Here is a 17,673-nt window from a genome sequence, read left to right as displayed (position 1 = left end):
GCAAAGGAGACAAGGCAAAGGTTAAGGAGGTCGATAGCTTTGCTCAAGCATGGCCATGGCCTGCAGGACGTGTTTTCTCATCGCAGGAGGGGACACAGCACGGTGGCGAGGACATCACCGCCCCACAGCTGCCGTCTTGGGACTGTTTCTGCCCAAATCCAAGAGCAGCTAAAAGCCCTGGGTCCTTGATTTTAAACCTCTTCGTCAGGTTGCATTTTACAGCAGCAAAAGCACTGTTTGGAAAATTTGACACGTTTGCCTCTAGAAAGACTTTCCTGAATGTTCAGTTTCCAGCACATCCGCTCTTGACCCAAGAAGCGGGAGTGCGTCCTGTCCCTGACTGACCCCGCTCTGTCCGCCTCACCTGCGCGTCCCCTGTGGAGGCTGTGCTCAGGCGGGAGAGCCGGGGCCCTCGGGGAAGAGGGACGCAGGTCCCACCCCCGGTCTTGATGCCGCCTGTTTGTTCTCCCCCTGCCAGTCACGAGGGAGGAGGTGCAGATCAGAGCGGGCGAGTACATGGGCCAGCTGCTGGAGCAGGCGTTCCTGCACTTCTTTGTCACGGCTCGGGTCAACGAGACCAACGACGTTCTGGCCAAGCAGAAGTCCATTGTGCTGACGATCCCCAAGGTCATCATCAAGGTCAGTTTTAGCATCTCGGATGAAGGGCAAAGGCTGGGTTGTTGATGGACAGCCAGGTGTACTGTTTGTGAGTGTGTGTGTGTGTGTGTGTGTGTGTGTGTGTGTGAATGTGGGTCCTGCTCAAAGGAAAAAAAAAAAAAGAAACCAGGCTCCTCCTGTTTTTCTGAAAGAAGTAAACCACCCTATATATAGACCTGCACAGAGAGCACTCTTCTCCCCTCTCCAGATTTAAATATGCAGCTGTGGCTGCAGACACAAACACAACCTGTGAGTGTGAACACACTTGTGGAGGAGGACAAAGGTGTGTAAGGACGCAGATGCTCAGAACTCAGTGCAAAGTGGGCCAGGCGTGGCAGCAAGCGGAAGCCACCCGCACCCCCTCCCGCCTGCTCTTTGGACGGTACTAGAGAGCCCGGAGCTGGACGCAGTAGACTGCGCCAAGTGCGAGGTCAGCTCATGACGGTGACCTGTATGGGCACACCTGGCAACCACCGGCCAGATGCCGGCGCAGAGGATTTCCTACATCCAACAGCCCAGAAAGTTCCCGCACACCGTTTCCAGCCAAGCACCCCCGCCCCCGTCCCCGGGTTGACCACTTTCCTGACTCCTATGACCATAGGGTCTTTTTTGCCTGATTGGCTAGTAGTTTTAATGTCTTCTCTCCATTTACCACCGGAAATCTTTGCCCACACAGCTCAAAGGAGCTTGGCAGAGGAGGCTGAGGATGGGTGGGAAGGGAAGACAGAGATGGCAGCCCATTTGCTCCCACTTCTCGGGACACTGGCCGCACCCGTAGTCACATCCCTGAGACACCTCCTGCCCTAGAAGCAGAAGCCCAGGCCCCCAGCAGGGTCCTTGGGGTGTGACCCCTTCTGTCAGCCTTACCTGGGGCTCAGAGCCCCTCCCACGTGATTAAAAGTGCTTGGCACAGATCCTAAGCTGCATTCCTCTAAAGTGATGGATTAATCAAAGTTTTAGTGGGGGGTAGGGGAGGGGCAGTGGGCGGGGAGGGGAGGTCTGCCTTGTGTCTTATGAATCATTTGCTGTGAATGATCTGTAAAGCTAATAGCTAATGTGTGGCATTCAAAATGGCGGCTTTCCTTGGGTGCAGTGCCGTGGGGGTGGCACTTGAGGGAGTCACATTAGGATGACACGTAGGAAGTGTGCACCCTCGAGGAAGAGAACCCCAGGCCCTCCATTTCTAGAAGGTCTTGAATCACCGCATGTCCTTGGTTCTTTCACCCCAGTGACCTCCCACGGGCCCATCACAGCGCCATCTATACCAGAGGCCTTCAGAGACAACAGAATGAGGGGTGCAGGGTCTGCAGGCGGAGTACGACACAGGCAAGACAGAGAAGTGGTACAGGGGTTCCCCCCAAGCCGCCGTCAGTCCCCTGAGAACGTGAACTCAGGAGCACAAAGCGCTGGTGCGGGGACCAGGGCGCTGCCCCCGTGGTGGGCTCTCCTGGGGACACGGGGGCCTCTCCCAGCAGCCCAGGGAGGCCTCCTTCCCCGCTCTGGCTCAGGAACTCAACCTCAGGGCCTTTCCCACCAGAGGCAAGACCCGCACGCTCACCTAGCTCTGAACCGCCAGCTTGTCCCTGTGAAGGGCTCGGGGGAGAGAGCCCCTCCAGGCTGCCGAGTGCTCAGGCCACAGTGTAAGGCAGAGCAGAGCTGTGGGTGGTCAGTGCGATCTATAAAGGAGGCCGGGACCTTGCAGCTTTTGAACGTTACTCATTGAAGGAGTGTTTGTGAGTTACCTCCCAAGTTTACTTAAAGAGCAGTTTCATTCCCCAGGGGCAGAACCCAAATCAGCTCCTCTCACAGCTCAGGTGACACGAGCCGGGGCGTGTACTTCCAAAAAAAACACCTGCAGGTTTTTTGTTTTTGTTATAATTTTGATTTCCATAAAGATGTTAGGGATGCTGTTCTTAGAGGAAATTGATTTCGAGGAAGGGCATTGGACTGGGACTCCAGGAGGAGAGAGAGATGGAAATTCTGGCCTCTGGCCGGTCCCAGGCACGTTCAGCAAAGGAGGCAGGAAGCATTCTCACGCAAGGGTCCCTTAACCACTGACCCCACTGGCCGTATTAACCCCAAGGACAAACTGAATCCAGGCAGGGGAAGAGGTGTCCCTGGTAAGTCCCCTCACACACCGGAAGCCAGCCAGCTGTCCCTGAGCTGTGAGAAACCCTGGTCCCAGAAACTGGCTCATGGGCTGGGGGACGGCTGGGGCTCTGCTTAGCCTGCTGGAGTCGTGGGATGCAGAACCACAGTGTCCAGGTGGCAGTCATCCTGAGAGCGACTGTGGGAGTTAGAGAGGACCCAGAGAAAGGGAAGGGAGAGGGGGGGAGGGGAGGGGGAGGGGAAGAGGGAGGGGAGGGGGGGAGAGGAGATAGAAAGTCTACATTGAAATATTACCCAGCAGTCCTCAAGGAGGGGGGTCACATAAACTGCATAAACCAGGAGCTGGAGAGGGAGCTAAATGCAGTGAAAGCACAAAAGGACCATGGCGCAGGGGTCCAGGTCCCCTGGACACATAGCCTCAAGTTCTAGGGAAATGCTAGAACCCTTGGTCCATCTCTGTGCCTGGGAGGGGCCCACAGCTTACAGACCCTCCCAAGGTCACGGTAAGGAAGGGGCCAGGCGCAGGGAGAGAGGGTGTGAGAGACAGGACCCATGCTGCCGGCAGGGGTGATGAGACGGGCACGCGGAGCCGTGAGGGATGAGCTCTAGGTTATTACGTGCCTCCTGCCCGCCCTTGTTCAATCCTCGTTTCCACCCTGCGAGGCGGGGGTCACTGTGCCCCCTTCAAGGGTGAGACATCTGAGAGGCCCAGGGAGGGCAGTGCCCTGCCGCACAGCGGTCCCGACACGGGCTCTGAGACCAAAGCAGCTGAGCTCAAAGCCTGTTTCCTCAGCGTCCGAGCTGGGTGACGCTGGGCCCCTCACTTCCTGCCTCTCGGCGTCTGTCCCCAGCTGTCGGAGGGGCAGTGGCAGGTCTTACTCTACAGAGCTGCCCTGAGCATCCGACGAGCTAATGCACACCCAGCGCGCAGCTCACGGCAGACCCCCGTCTGCGCTGCTCGGGGTTTGTTGTCACTGTTGGTGCTGCCTGCGATCGCCTGCCTGACGCGGGGAGAAGTGAGTCTTCTAACCCAGGGCTTTCGGACTCGGAAGAGATGACATTCAGCCGGTAGAGGTGGGCGGAGAGAACACTCCAGATTCTAGAAAAAACGCAGACAGGCAAAGGCAAGGAGGGAGGGAGACGGCAGGTGTGGGAGCAGGCAGAGGCCCGCCTTGGCCGGCGTGCAGTCTGGGAGCAGGCACGAGTGAAGACAGTCGTCTCGAGGCAGCCGGGGGCCACTTTGAAGGGAGGCTACAAGTTCTGCATGACAGCTCCGCACCTGATTCCGTGAACAAAGGGGCTTCTGTGGAGATCCTAGAGCATGAAGGTGACATTGTGTCATCTGACCTCCCAGAAGTCAGAGCCTCTTTCTTTTCTCCTTTCCCTTCAAAGCCTTTGCCCCAGGCACTGTCCTCCGGGAGTCCCAGCTCGGCCCTGGGACTGGAGCTGCCAGCGGGCTAGTTGACAGCTGTCCTCACCCAGTTCCGGCTCCAGAGCAAATGGAGACCAACCTGGGACAGTATGGGACCCACAGTCTGAGTCCACATCGCTGTCAGCCAAAGCAGCTAGGCCAGCGGGCGCGTACCTACGTCCTAAGCGACCCCGTCTTGGATTGCACTGCGTCCCTGTGACGACAGAGATCAGAACTGGGTTAAACTGTGCTCCCAGTGAACTGCCTAGTCCCGGCCCCCACCATGCATGAGTCAGAGCGTGCAGTCCTCGTACAGAGCATGGCAGGGAGAGACATTCATTAAACTTTAATGAGCTCACATCTCTTTTCCAAGCTATCAAAATATTTTGATGAGAAAAATATATTTTAATAAGATCAGACTTAGAATTTTTCTCTGCCTTCCCATGTGTTGATTTTTGTAAGATGCTTTAAGTCAGGAAAAGATTCTTCAGCACTTTGATTTGTGACGAATGGCTATTTTGGGGAGAGGACGGGAGGAGCGGGGGAGCTGGGCTGGTCTGCAGGCTGGGACTGGTCTGCGGGCGTCGCGGTGTGTGGCGTCAGGACTGCGTTCTGGTGTGCATCTCCCACTCCCGGGGGCGGTTTCCTGTCTCGCCCAAGTCAACGAGAGGGTGCAGGGCAGAGGGGCACCTTTTGTAGGGAGGCCTCACAGCACAGGGGCTTGGATGTCTGGACTCGGACCTCCTGGTTCATAATCCTACCTGGGTTGCTTTGGGCTAATTCCTCGATGACCTCATATGTAAAATGGGTCCAGTAATATTACTGACTTCATTGGGCTGCTGGAAGGGATAATAGAAATAATTCTTATAAACAGCTAAGCGTGGTACAGTGACCACAGTCAGGATGTGATGAAGACCAGAATCCATCAGTCAGGTGAAGCCACCACCTAGTTCGCCCCCACACCTCTCTCTCTCACATCCTCTCTCTCTGAACTTCAGTGTCCCCTTTTGCAAAAGCATTATAATACTATTCCCATTTTCAGTTACACTCATACATAAAACACAAAGTTGCTGTGGGTTAAATAAGTCCCATTTGAGAATGCTTATCCCCCACCAGGCCCTAGTACGTGCTGCCAAATGTTCCCTCCCTCCCCACCTGGTCCTCTCCAGGCCTGGGACCTGCGGTCACATCCCTGAGAGCTGGGCAGGGCAGCAGTGGCCCTCCGGCCCGAAGTGAAGGTACCGCTCACCTGGTGGCACTGGTTCCTGGGTGTTGAGCACGGGCCCCGGTCCCTGTGGAAGCCTCCTGAGAGGGAGGCCGGGCCTGGAGAGCCTGGCGTAAGACTCAGGGGAGACAGAAGGGGGCTCACGTGGTCCCTGGAGGAAACTCCTCTCCGTATCTGGAAAAGGAACGCTCCAAGTGCCATTTAAAACAGCTCCGGTCCCACCGCCTCTCTCTTCAGCGTGACTGTGTAACACACTGTAGCAAGGCCCCAAGGCTGCCTTGTCACATTGTGCTCTGCATAGAAATTCGATTCTTTCCCCATAAAGTCAGAAAGAAAGAGTTGGGTTGTTTCTCAGTTCGGGGTCAAGTTATAATCATCGTGCTCAACCGGTGGTTTAGTGAGAGCAGAAGGTGATACAGCAAATGATTCTTCAGTGCATTTCAGGAAATAAAGAAGCTATTTTCAGCACAAAAAAAAAAAGTTACTATTTTTGCCTCTCTGCTGTCAGAGATGACAGGGTATGTAGTGTTTAAAGACGAATGTTCTGGAGTCAGAAAGCCCTAGATTCATGTGTGGGTTCTGCCAACTTACAGGCCCTGTAACTCGGGGGCTCTGTTTATCGTCTAAGTTTGAGTTTCACGTCAATGCAATGAGGATAACGTTGCTGCCCGCCCCCAAGTCCAGAGAGGACCCAGCCAGATAGTGCCAGGAGAATGGTGAGCAGAGTGCCGCGTGTCTCAGCAATCACCAAAAGCCACGTGAGTCGCTGTCACCGCTGCCACCGGTCAGACGCAGTGTAGACGCGTGGTTAAGCCCTCACATCTCACTTCCCCAGCTTGCTATCTGTGTGAACCTGAACAAGTCACTTTACTCCTCTGTGCCCCCCTTCCCTCCTTGCATCTGCCTCACTGGGCTGTGAGGCCTCAGTGAGCTAGTGTTAGCAAACTGCCCAGCGGCCCCGTCAGATAGGACTTCCTACACCTCCGGGAAAGTCTCAGCCCCCACTGCCCAGTATGATGACTGCTAGACACATGTGGACGTTGAGTCCTTGGAATGTGGCCAGTACGACCAAGGAACTGAATTTTTATTTAATTTAAATGTAATTTATTTGAATTTAAACAGCCACATGTGGCTGGAGGCTACCACATTGGGCAGTGCAGGCTTAGAACACGACCTGACGATCGTAAAGCCACTTGCATTATTTAGTAGAATGCTAACCCTGGTGGGCTGGTGGGGGCCACAGCAGTGCTGGTGAGCACGGGTTACAAACAAGCCACTGCTGCTCACCAGCGGCGACCGTAGGCTAGGGACGCGGGAAAAAGTCATCTTCCAGTAACACACGTAATATGTGATTGACAGTATTTGAAGTAAGAGCTGGGAGGTGAGCTAGTAAATCATGTGAACTGAACTGCCAACTAGGTTCATTCTTTCCTGACTTTCTCCTTCATTTCAGTTTTGGTTTTGAACACACTTATGCACATTGTAAAGCACGTACTCCATGGCAGAGACCTTGCGATGCCCTAGGAAGGAATTTCTTCCCCAGAGCTCGTGTGTGGTACTAACTTTCTTGTTTACCAGAGACTCAGAACGGTTGCTCATTATCATGAAACAGTATGAAAACCAAGAACTCAGGATGTCAGTATTGGTGAATGGTGTTAAGCTTGAGGAAACGGCATATTTTATGTTAATTTTTTAAAAAACAAATATTTTAAGTGGAATATGGGGGGAAAAATCAGGTCACAAAAGCGTTTGATGTCACCAGTAATGACCCCTCGTCCCTAAGGTCAGCACACAGGACGAGTGGTCAGAGGCTCCCCAGCCCGGCACAGCATGCAAATCAACGCACAGCGTGCAAATCCTCTGTGTAGGCCCCATTTTCCTCAAAAGGGGGAGGAAACAGCTCCGCTTAAATTCCCTGAGCAGGAAACACAGTGTTGAGTGTTGGGCAGGCTTTTGTATGTGGTTTGGTCTGAGTTCCGAGGTTCATGGTCATCCCGGCAGTCAGGTGAGCAGCATTTAAATTCTGGGTGCAGGAGGCAGATATCAAAACGAGGACACTGAGTCTTTGTCAGCTGTGGAAGAAACACTCCACGACCTGAGGAGGGCCCTCCTTTCCTCTCGCCGTCTCCCTGCTCCAGCATCGGGGCAGGCTGGGCGGTGTTTATGTACCCATGCCGACGGCTAATTACACGGCTGGTATCCGGAAGCAGACTGGTGAGGCATGGCACACGAAATTACCCGAGGAGGCTTGACCATATTCAGGTCTAAGGCCTGTATAGGAAGGCCTATGTCCCAGACCCTGGACCAGCTTTTCAAAAACTAGGCTTCCCCCGTCTCTGGCATCAGTGACCAGAAAGGGCCCACTTTGCTTCCCACAGCACAGGTAACTTCCTGGAGGGCCAGCCTGCTCGTACATAAAGGGTCCCTAACGTGGAGCCCCCGAGCCCCTCGAGGGCCATGGGCAGACATCACGGGTCTGTGATGATCCCCCCAAAACTCCATTCAAGGAGCATATGTATCCTGTGTTTGCCACCGTGTGTGTCTGCGGGAGGAAGGGCCACTAGCTATTATCAGATTTTTTAAGGGGTTGCCCCCATAATTGCAAAAGCATGCCATGAGGACGGCAGATGGCTCCAAAATATTTTTCTTCCAAAATCAAAGTGATCATAGCAAACACTTTCACCAGGAGTGTCTCTGAAGCAGCCCCACTTTCTCCGACTTAGACAGTTTTTGTAAATGTTATCTTGATCTTGTATTTTTAGAAACCAAAAGTGTTCTGAAATTTCTTTTTTTTCAGCTTAGGAAAAATATGTTGGATGCGCTTGCGAATGAAACCCAAGATTCCATGTAAAGTATTCTAATAATGCGCTTCCACGCAGCCGGCCCTCGGTAACCACTGGGGGTTGGTTCCAGGACCCCCACAGATACCAAAATCCATACCCACGTGTCCAGCATCCACAAATGAACCAACCACAGGTTCTGCTGTGCATGCCAGGTCGAGGACCACTGAGGACACGCTGCTTAGCACACAATCCGTGCTTTGTAGGTGACACCTGCTGTTGTCATCATCACGATCAATGTTGCCTCCACCCCTGACCCCTGATCCCAGCTCTCCACCCATCCCATCTTAGCAGATGGAGACTTGAAAGTAATAAACATAGGGAACTGGCTGCAATTTTCATTTTTCTTATGAATTTTTTAAATCCCATAGACATAAATTTAGTCATCAATATGTCTTAAAGAGTAAAGCCATAAGGTTTTAGTCTTAACTTTAAAGTCAATAAGCAAGAATCTGCTTCTCTAGGCAATGTCTTTCCTCTTTCCCTCTAATTCATCAGAAAGGCTCATTTCCACACGATTTTTCCTACGTTATACACTACTTAAAGAAATAAGGTATTTTAATGGCTAGACTGATATATCGGAAACTCAACCAACCAATAAACTGCATTTTTAAGCAGTCAGCCTAATGTAACAAGTATTTACTGGACACTGGCCAGATCCTGGAGTTGAAAGTGGGCTAAAATAAAGTGAATAAAACTAACTACCCTGAGTATGACTAATCCCGAAAAGCATGAGCTATGACCTTGTCATGTGCTGTGCGCTGTGTCAGCTGCTGTGTCTCTGACCCATTCCTACCCCTTTCCTTTGAGGGAAGAACAATCATTATCATCTTGTTCCCAAGTTACTCAGAGCTCACGCAGACCCATCCATTTGGCGTACAAATCCCCTAAACAAACATACAAACGCTCCAGCTCCTGGGCCGTGTCCCAGCACACTGCGTTGGCGCTGGGGAAGCACATGGTTCTACGTGTGACACGCTGTGAACACAGCCTGGGAACTCGTAATAACAGCGCTCTTCGCAGATTACCCCGTAGGGACGTCCATCCTGTTTCAGAGTCAGGAAAACTGAGTCTCAGAAAGGTTGAGAAAGTCACCTGGGGCCCCACTGCTGGTAAGTGTTGAAGCTGACATTGAACTTGAATTCTGGGCACCTCAGGTGACTCTGTCAAATACCCGATGGTTGTGATGGATAAACCCACCAACGGAGAGCCTTACGCTCTCCTGGACTCTGATGCTGTGGCTGCAGAGGAAAAATCCCTTTTGTCTGTTTTAGCGTCCAGATTCCCCTCCTTCCAGTTCAGCAGAGAGCACTCCCTCCTGGGACGTCTTTCTAGAGTGTCTCAAAGTAAGAAGGCACAGGCCCCCTGGAGCGTTTTCTTCCTCTTGAACTCAGGAATCCCTCCTGTCCTGGCAGGAAACTCGAGCCCTTTCCAGAAGCAGAGATCGCCTGGCTGCCGTCACCATGGAAATCTGTTGCTAAACCAAGTGCACCTTCCACTTCCTGCCGACAGGAACAGCTGGTGGCCGCCGCTATTAACCTGAGCTCTAATTAGGGTGGTTTCTATAATGAGGAAAGGAGTATGATTCTAATTAGTAATTTTCCATCTTTTTCTTACTAGGTATCCCCCAGTCAAAGCAATAAGCTATCCTCATCACACTGGTCCCATTGCCAAAAAAAAAAAAAAAAAAAAAAAATAGCCATTCTGTGAAACAGAAGAAAAAGTAAGGATGGTTCAGGACACAGGGGAGCAGGAAGAGGTTTTACATGCTGCTAACGAGTTTCATTTTCTTCCAACCCAATTCTTAGGTCCGTGGTGCTCAGATGGTTGGCTCGGACATGGTTGTGACTGTTGAGTTCACCAATCCTTTAAATGAAACTCTGCGAAACGTGTGGATACGCCTGGATGGTCCTGGAGTGACAAAACCAATGAGGAAGATGTTCCGGTAAGCACGGAGGGGAAGTGGGGAAGTGATGTGTGGCTGTGGGAAGTTTTCTCTCTCCGTCTTTTCCAAACTCACATCTAATCCCCAATGAATGTGTCTGAGAAGCTGCCCTCTCCTTACTGGCAATTTTGTGGGGCTTGGGGTTAAAAAAAGAAAAGGATTGGCTTGACCAGTACTTCCGTCATTTAATCCTTAAGGCCACCCTAAAGAGATGAGTATTGTTATCACATCTTCCTTCGGTGGTGGAGGCATTTGAGGCTTTGAGAGGTTGACTGGTTTGTCCCAAGTTGGGCCGTTTATAGAAGGAAGCCATGATTCAGACATAGGATGGCTGGTTCCAGATCCCAAGAGTCAAGAATTTTGCCATCCTGCCTCCTCCTTATTAATTCTACTGATAACTATGGCGTGCCTGCCGGTGACTAACACCTGCCAGGTGTTACACTGACACGCATCCATTTTCCTGGGTCCTTTCTCCAACCCCACCTCCAAGACTTTACCAACCCAAGCACTCTCTACAACTGCAGCTTTCAGCAGAATAAAGGTGAGACTAAAGAGTTCTAGACTTGGGTCCCCATCCAGGGGACCAACGACCGCCCCAAGCTCTGTGGTAACATGAAGGAAACCCTGCTCCTTCCACGCCCAGCACCATCACATGGTGCCTCACGGTTCTCAGCTTCCGTGACGTCTACTGACAGAGTGTCACCCAACAAGACAGCCCATCTTATGGTCAGGCTGTTAGCCCGTAATTGTGAGAAGACAAGTCTGCCTTTCGATCCCCAAGATGATCCTAATTCTGCCACCCGGACCTGTGCGCAGAGCAAGGCGCATTGGACTTCCACCTACCAGCTGGCGCGTGCTTGCAGACAGACGCCCGCTCTTCCTGCGCCCTCCTCGTTCCTGCCCGACCTCATTCCCCTCTCTCCCAGTGTGGTTTCAGCTCCTTCCCTCTCCCACACCCTCCAGTTTCTTAAAGTGTGATACCCAGAATGAATCCCAATCTTTGAGGTTTGTTACTTTCATTTCTCCCACAAATAAGTCCCCGTCAGCATCCATCAATCCAGCGTGTTTCCTGTGGGATGACCTTCTAAGGTGTAAAAAGGGAGGAGGAAGGATTTGGAAACTGCCTTATGACCAGATATGTGGGGAGTCTCCCCAGTGCCCTTTGTGGGCAACCCCCCTCCCCAAGTCTATGGGACACATGCAAAGCCTCCTTCACCCCTTGTGAGGCACCTTTAAAGAAAATTTGCCCACTAAGGGCTCTCTGTGTTTCTTTCTAATTATGGTGGATGTAATAAACAACAGAGAAAATAATTTGAGTGCTTTAAAAAAAAATACAAGCACAAAGCATAACAACCTTCCTGTGCTAATAGGAATGTTGCAGGAAAAAAAAGAGAAAGAATTAAATTAGAAACGCACCCGAGCTGGAGGGAGAGGCCAGCAGGGATAGCCCTGCTGTCGTCAGACGCGACGGGCTCGCTCAGCCGTCCTCACACCTTCCCACGCGGATCAGATGCAAGAATCGGTCAGGCAATGTGAAACACGTCTCTTCCTCAAATCAGACACCCTGCTGTATCCAGTTGTTCCTTCTCCAGCAGTAACCCCACAACCCTCTTCATCTGAGGGTACCAGAAACTCCTGCTACCTTTACACCTGGGCTGTGCAAAACTCCCACCTTGATCTCAGGCCAATGCGTGGAAAGAGGCAAGCTGTGTATTAAGAGAGAGACGAACTAGGTGAACCCTCGCACAGCGACGACCCACCGTCTGGGGGCAGAGGGCTCGACGGCGGTTGAGCGTCCAGATACATTGCTCTTGTTAATGTCTGACACGGGAGTAAAGGGGGTGAATCATAGGTCTATGCAGATGAGTAACAGGCAGACAGCCAGGTCCTCAGTCCCTTAGGCGGTCCAGATCCAGAGGGCGGGTCTCTCCAAAGCAAGGGAAGCTTCATTTCTCAGAGACTGTCAAAAATTGGAAATAGCTTGATGTGGAAAATACTGGTGAACTAGGGTGGGCTCGGGAGTCTGGAGAAAGCACTGCTGTGTGTTTCCCCTGATCCCACCTCGCACCTTCACAGCCAAGACCTGAGCCAGCCAGCGCCCGTGCTCATCTTGTTCGATAATTGAAACACTGCAGGGTACCCGATGCTGCCAAGACCTGATCCAGGAGTGGCAGGTTCAGGGTAACAACTTGGACCCTTAAAAAGTGCAATTCTGTAGAACCAGAGTCCTTCACGAGACTGTATTCCTTTCTCGGACGTACATCTTGGACAGTCAAGGGAGTCTCCATCCCACCTGCCCACTCATACCCCTGCCAGGGCCCTAGGCGGCAGGGGTCTGGGGCTCAAAGGAGAGGGTCTGCAGAGATGGGAGCTGGAGATCAGGGAACTGAACCAGGGGTGAGGTGGTGTCATGTCCGTTCTGCCCTCGGGGCTCAGCCGACTCCACTCTGAGACGGTTCACCTTCCTGCTCTCCCCCCATCTCCTCCGGATGCTCAGAGGTGCTGCTCCCGCAGACCCTCCGTTTTCAGCTTTCTGCACTTGATCCTTCCAGACCATCAAATAATTCATCTTCCAGATTCATTTTTCTCTTTTAAAAAAAAAGAAAAAAAAGAGCAGGTTCAGTAAGTTATTCTAAAAGTTCCCCGACTTTGTAATTTTGTTTTAAATTTTGCGTCTCTCGAGTAGGACAGAAGCTAAGGGCTGGACGCAGGGAGGGCAAACCATACATCGCTGCAGTTTACGGCAATCCTGATCCCCTGTGCCTGCGTGCGCTCAGGATGATAAATGGCCGGCGCATCCTGATAGCTCAGCACATCACTGAGATCATTTATCACAACGCCTATCCCCAGGAAAATAGGATTATTCCAGTATTACTCCACTTACCGAGATGGGCGAATGGTTTTCTCCGTTCTGTGTGTATGCATTTATCTCAAGGCAAATGCAGCCTTAGACATGCATGTGTTTCTTCATGTATGAGTGTCTCTGACGACACTCTTGAGTAAGCATGGATACATGTACGAATATCATGGGGACAAGTTTAGGACTTAGAGCAATTAATGAAGCAAAGCCCAGGGGTCAGAGTCTCTGTGTGAGGGAGTCACCTGCACAGCGTGGCCCCAGGCCAGATCCTTAAGCAGGACAACCATTTTGCAGCATGTTCCTGACTGATCACTTGGGCAAACCCAGGGAAGAGAGAATGAATGGATCAGGGTCGAAACAGCATGGCTATTGAGAAATAAATCTCTAAAAAATCTCTATTTGTATTGAAAGGATCATTTAAATGAAGGCTAGAGAACTGTTTCTCGCATGCAGGTAGAAAGAACTTTCCTAGAATTTTTTGCAGAGAGTTCAGGCAGCGCAAACAATGACCACAAAGGTGATGGGGATAACGGCGAGGATGAAGGTGAGGTTAACATCACCAGCAACACACAGCCAACCCTCGGCACTGACCATGACCTGCCGTGGCTCTAAGTGCAGCACGAATGTAACTCGCCCCACCCTCTCCACACCCTCGTCAGTGTTTCATAATGTCCACCCTTCATAGGGGAGGAAACCCCTGGTGAGCTCAGAGTTTTTCAAAACTTGAATCACAAAATCTACTTGCAGAGTTTGAAAACTACTCCCCTGTTAAGGCTGTGTGGGTGCCCCTGCATAAATTGGCTTTTACATAACCATTTAGATAATTTATGTAGCCACACTTCTGAAGAACAGAAAGTAAGAATTGACAAATACCAAATTAACTGAGACACTGAGACTATCAAAAACCAATGCCCAGAGCAGCCCCCGAGAGGGGTCCCCAAGCCTTAGGCGCACTTCCCAATTCACTGGCCACAGACAGAAGAGAGAAAGGGAGTTCTTATGTAATTAATCTGTCTCGGTTTCTAAGACTTGGGGCTTTTCCCCATTTCACCCCAGAGGGGGTGCACCCACATCCAGCTAAAATCCATGTTGCTTTGGTGATCTTTGAAGAAATCTTGGATAATCCCAGGAGGGTCCTAGAGCATTCCCAAAATGAGCTGACTTGGATAAGTCATGTCCACGAGGCTGCTGTGGGGATGGGGGTACAAGCTGGTGTTGACTCATGGCCGGTGTCGGGGCTCAGCCCAGCTCCACCACATGCTGGATGGGCCATGTCTACTGGGAGGCCAGCTGATGCACCCAGGTGGAAGGAACCATGACTCACGAGACTGTCGCTGGCTGAGTCTCACCTAGGGGCCTCGTTCTGGTGGTAACTGGGGAAATCAGCCAGCCAGACCCTTCAGTCTTCCACCCACAGTGAACTGAGGGGAAGGGAGCGTGTGACTCTGGCAGGGTTCTCACTGCTTCCTGATCAAGGTGGGAAACGGGACCTGCCTCTATGGAGAGTAAAACCTTCCCTGTCTTTCCCATCCTTTCAGGGAAGTCCGGCCCAACGCCACCGTGCAGTGGGAAGAGATGCTTCGGCCTTGGGTCTCCGGGCCCCGGAAGCTGATAGCCAGTATGAGCAGCGACTCCCTGAGACACGTGTACGGCGAGTTGGACTTGCAGATCCAGAGACGATCTTCTGTGTAGACACACGGGGGCTGAGATGGACCCAGGCCCTTGGCCTCTTGTAGTCCTGGCCAAGGGCGTTCTAGTGCAAAAGTAGTCAGCTCTTGCTTTTACTTAGATGTGAAGACCCAGCCCGGACTGGATGGGGCCCCAGAGCGGTGCAGCTTTTCAGTGCGGCTGTTCAGTGTGGAAGTTAGTTTTTCATCCCACCACCTTCCCTAGGAGTCCGAGCATTAGCTTTAATTAAGCTCTAATTAAGCACTCACAGCTCATGAGAGTAAAATTTATCATTTATCATCTCAAGTGACTGCAGCTCCGAGTATCCGAGGACTTCTCCTCGCAAGGGGATTTGGTCACTAGCTGGCCTCACGTAAAACGGGACTTCTCATCCCCCCCCGTCGGCCTGTTTGGGGCAACATACTCCCCACAAGGAAGGGAAGCACCTGATGTGGGCCCTGCGATTCTATTCCCTCTCCTTGAAACCAGGTTCTACCCCTCTGTCAGAATATTTTTCCCAGGAATTGAGTGCAACATCATTTTTCTTCTCGGCAAAGCCGGGAAAGGTCTTTCATCTTGCACCTGCGGCGAAGCGCCTGCCTGCCAAATTTCACAGATTTACCTTGGGAGATGTGGCCCCATATTAACAAATTGCATTTGCGGGAAACTTAATCACCTAAGAGGAGATAAGGAAGCAGGTGCAATACTCAGATCTATTAAATTATATGGTTTTATGGTGCATTTTATAGGCGGTGTCACACTGTGGCCTGATCAGCAAGAGCGAATGGCCCTTACTTTAACCCTTTGGGGACTGCAGTGTTAAGATGTAATGAGGCTGACTTGGGACAGAAAGGATGAGGAATTAGTTTTTAATTAACGATTATGCTTCACCTGTCTCTCTGGGCTCATCTCTTTGGCCCAATGACACAGGTCTGGGACCAGTTTTAGAGACAGAATAAACCCAACAAGTTGGAGAAGCTGGCAGATGTAGTGACCAGACACATGGAAGGGTGGGCAGCCACTAATTCTCCTGTCCTTGGCCTCGTCCACCTTGAGACCTCAGCTCAGCACGCAGGCGCTAAAAGGTAGTATGGCCTCCAGCTTGCAAACAGCTAGCACCACTGCACACCCGATGGCTGAGGACGCCGGCACCATCTGTGTCAGGCGCCGAGGTTCCGACACACAAGGCTATCTGGTAGTTATCTGCAGGGCTGATTTATTGTCAAAATTACCTACTGATATGCCTAGAGTGTGATTCAGGTCAGTAGATTGTGATTCTAAGCCTTTGAGACTGTTTCTGATCCTTCGGCATCCGGAATCCATGAGAGTTAATGGGTCCCCTCTAAAGGCTCACCGCACCTAACTCTGTTAAGTAATCTCCCAGCATTTGCCAAGCCTTCCAGTACTCAATTTTAAAAGGAAATGCATTTTGCTAGACTGTTAGACTGGCTTAACATAGTATATTCTTATTAACTAGAATGTAATCAAAGCTTAAAATAAAGTTAATCTGATTGTATTTGCATCTGTGCAGAAGTGAATGCTTTTCACTTTCGACACAACATGCTACTGACCACAACTGCTCAAGAAACCACCCTTTCTCAGCAGTAGATAACCTGCCCTGGACAGTGAAACAAGCTTTTCTACTTCAGAGAAAATGACTCTAAGGGGTACTGATGTCACGGCGAGCTTTCCTCATCACTCCCTCTACATTTTATTAACCACATTCACCAAAGGAGCAAATTTGGTCCAAAAGTCTGCTTCCAGGAACTGCAAAATCTCTGAAGATACGTTTTCATGAACAATCTTATGAATCATTAGGGAGAATCAGTGGACAAGCCAGCGTGAACACCTGTCATAATGAACACCTTTTGTGGTCTTAGAACAGAGAAGGCGAGTATATGACAGATACGTATAACTGACTCCCTACTCACGGCAGATATCGCTGAAGAACTGCATCCTATATAGGGCCTCAGAATCCTTCTCAACACTGTGCTCCAGGCAGCTATTTCCAGCTGATACGGAGTTGGCACTCAAGATAAAACCCATTCTCCATGCCTACCTTAGAGCCAGCCTCCCCTTTGACAGCTGGGACCCTACACTGTGTCCTAATGCTGTGTCTCTAAAAATCACATTTTAGTGATGGTGACAAGCAGTGCACCTAAGACAGCAGCCAAGACTCTAACTTCCAGTTTTCACCTGTGCTTCTCGGCTTCTGAACAAATCTTTATTTGTGTTTATGGCCTCGATGACTTAAGAGAAGTAACACTCCACGAGGTTCTTCTAGGGGCATATCAAGCAAGCCTCAGCAGGGAAATTAACCTCTTATTTACTGTACATTCTGTAAATCTCATTTTGTCTCCCAGAGTTTTAAGAATGCTGAATTAAAATTAACTCAAGACTCTTTTTTGTTAGAGCTGTAGTGGAATAACAAATGAATCCATGTACAAGTTTCTAATAGGAATGTGGAGGAAACGGAGGTGGTGCCAGTCTCACCGGGACTCAAAAGTCATAAAATTCCAGGTGTAAGGTCATCCCGTGTGAACATCATTCCAACGTTATTATAAAATTAATAGTCAACCCAATCATCTATTCATTCATCTTTTCTCCCAGCCAGTGGCCATCTTCCCACCAGCCCACTAGCCAGCCAGCCTTCCAGCCGCCTACCTGTCCCCTGTTCCACCAGTCGTTAATTATCGTATGCAAGCATGAATTCAACAAGTATTTATTGAACATTAAGCACCATTCTAGAGCCTGGGGATTCAAAGATGAACAGTCCATGGTCCCTACCCAGAGAGCGTTCACAAGCCAGATGGGGAGCCAGATACTTAAATAGATAAAGTATACAGAGAGCATGTATCTGTAAATCTATAATTGATGGGGACAGGTATGCAGAGGCCACAGGAATAAAGAGAAAAAGATGCCAAAAAAAGCTCCCCCTAATATTGCCAAGAATAATGG

At 50.7% G+C, this 17,673-nt stretch overlaps 1 protein-coding gene across 2 annotated transcripts in view; it reads left to right on the top strand.

Annotated features, from left to right (window-relative positions):
- F13A1 (coagulation factor XIII A chain) overlaps window positions 1–16,231 on the top strand; it is a 125,022-nt gene extending 108,791 nt beyond the window's left edge. For both annotated transcript variants that reach the window (XM_010968596.3, XM_074348049.1), the window contains exons 14-16: window positions 479–639; window positions 10,051–10,187; window positions 14,586–16,231. In XM_010968596.3, coding sequence (XP_010966898.2) covers window positions 479–639; window positions 10,051–10,187; window positions 14,586–14,739 — 452 coding nt within the window. In that variant the 3' untranslated portion in view covers window positions 14,740–16,231. The remainder of the gene's footprint in view (window positions 1–478; window positions 640–10,050; window positions 10,188–14,585) is intronic.
- The last annotated feature ends 1,442 nt before the right edge of the window (window positions 16,232–17,673 follow it).

The sequence above is a fragment of the Camelus bactrianus genome, chromosome 20 (genome assembly GCF_048773025.1).
Source record: "Camelus bactrianus isolate YW-2024 breed Bactrian camel chromosome 20, ASM4877302v1, whole genome shotgun sequence".
Taxonomy (NCBI): Eukaryota; Metazoa; Chordata; class Mammalia; order Artiodactyla; family Camelidae; genus Camelus; species Camelus bactrianus.
This window is presented reverse-complemented; position numbering and strand designations above follow the sequence as displayed.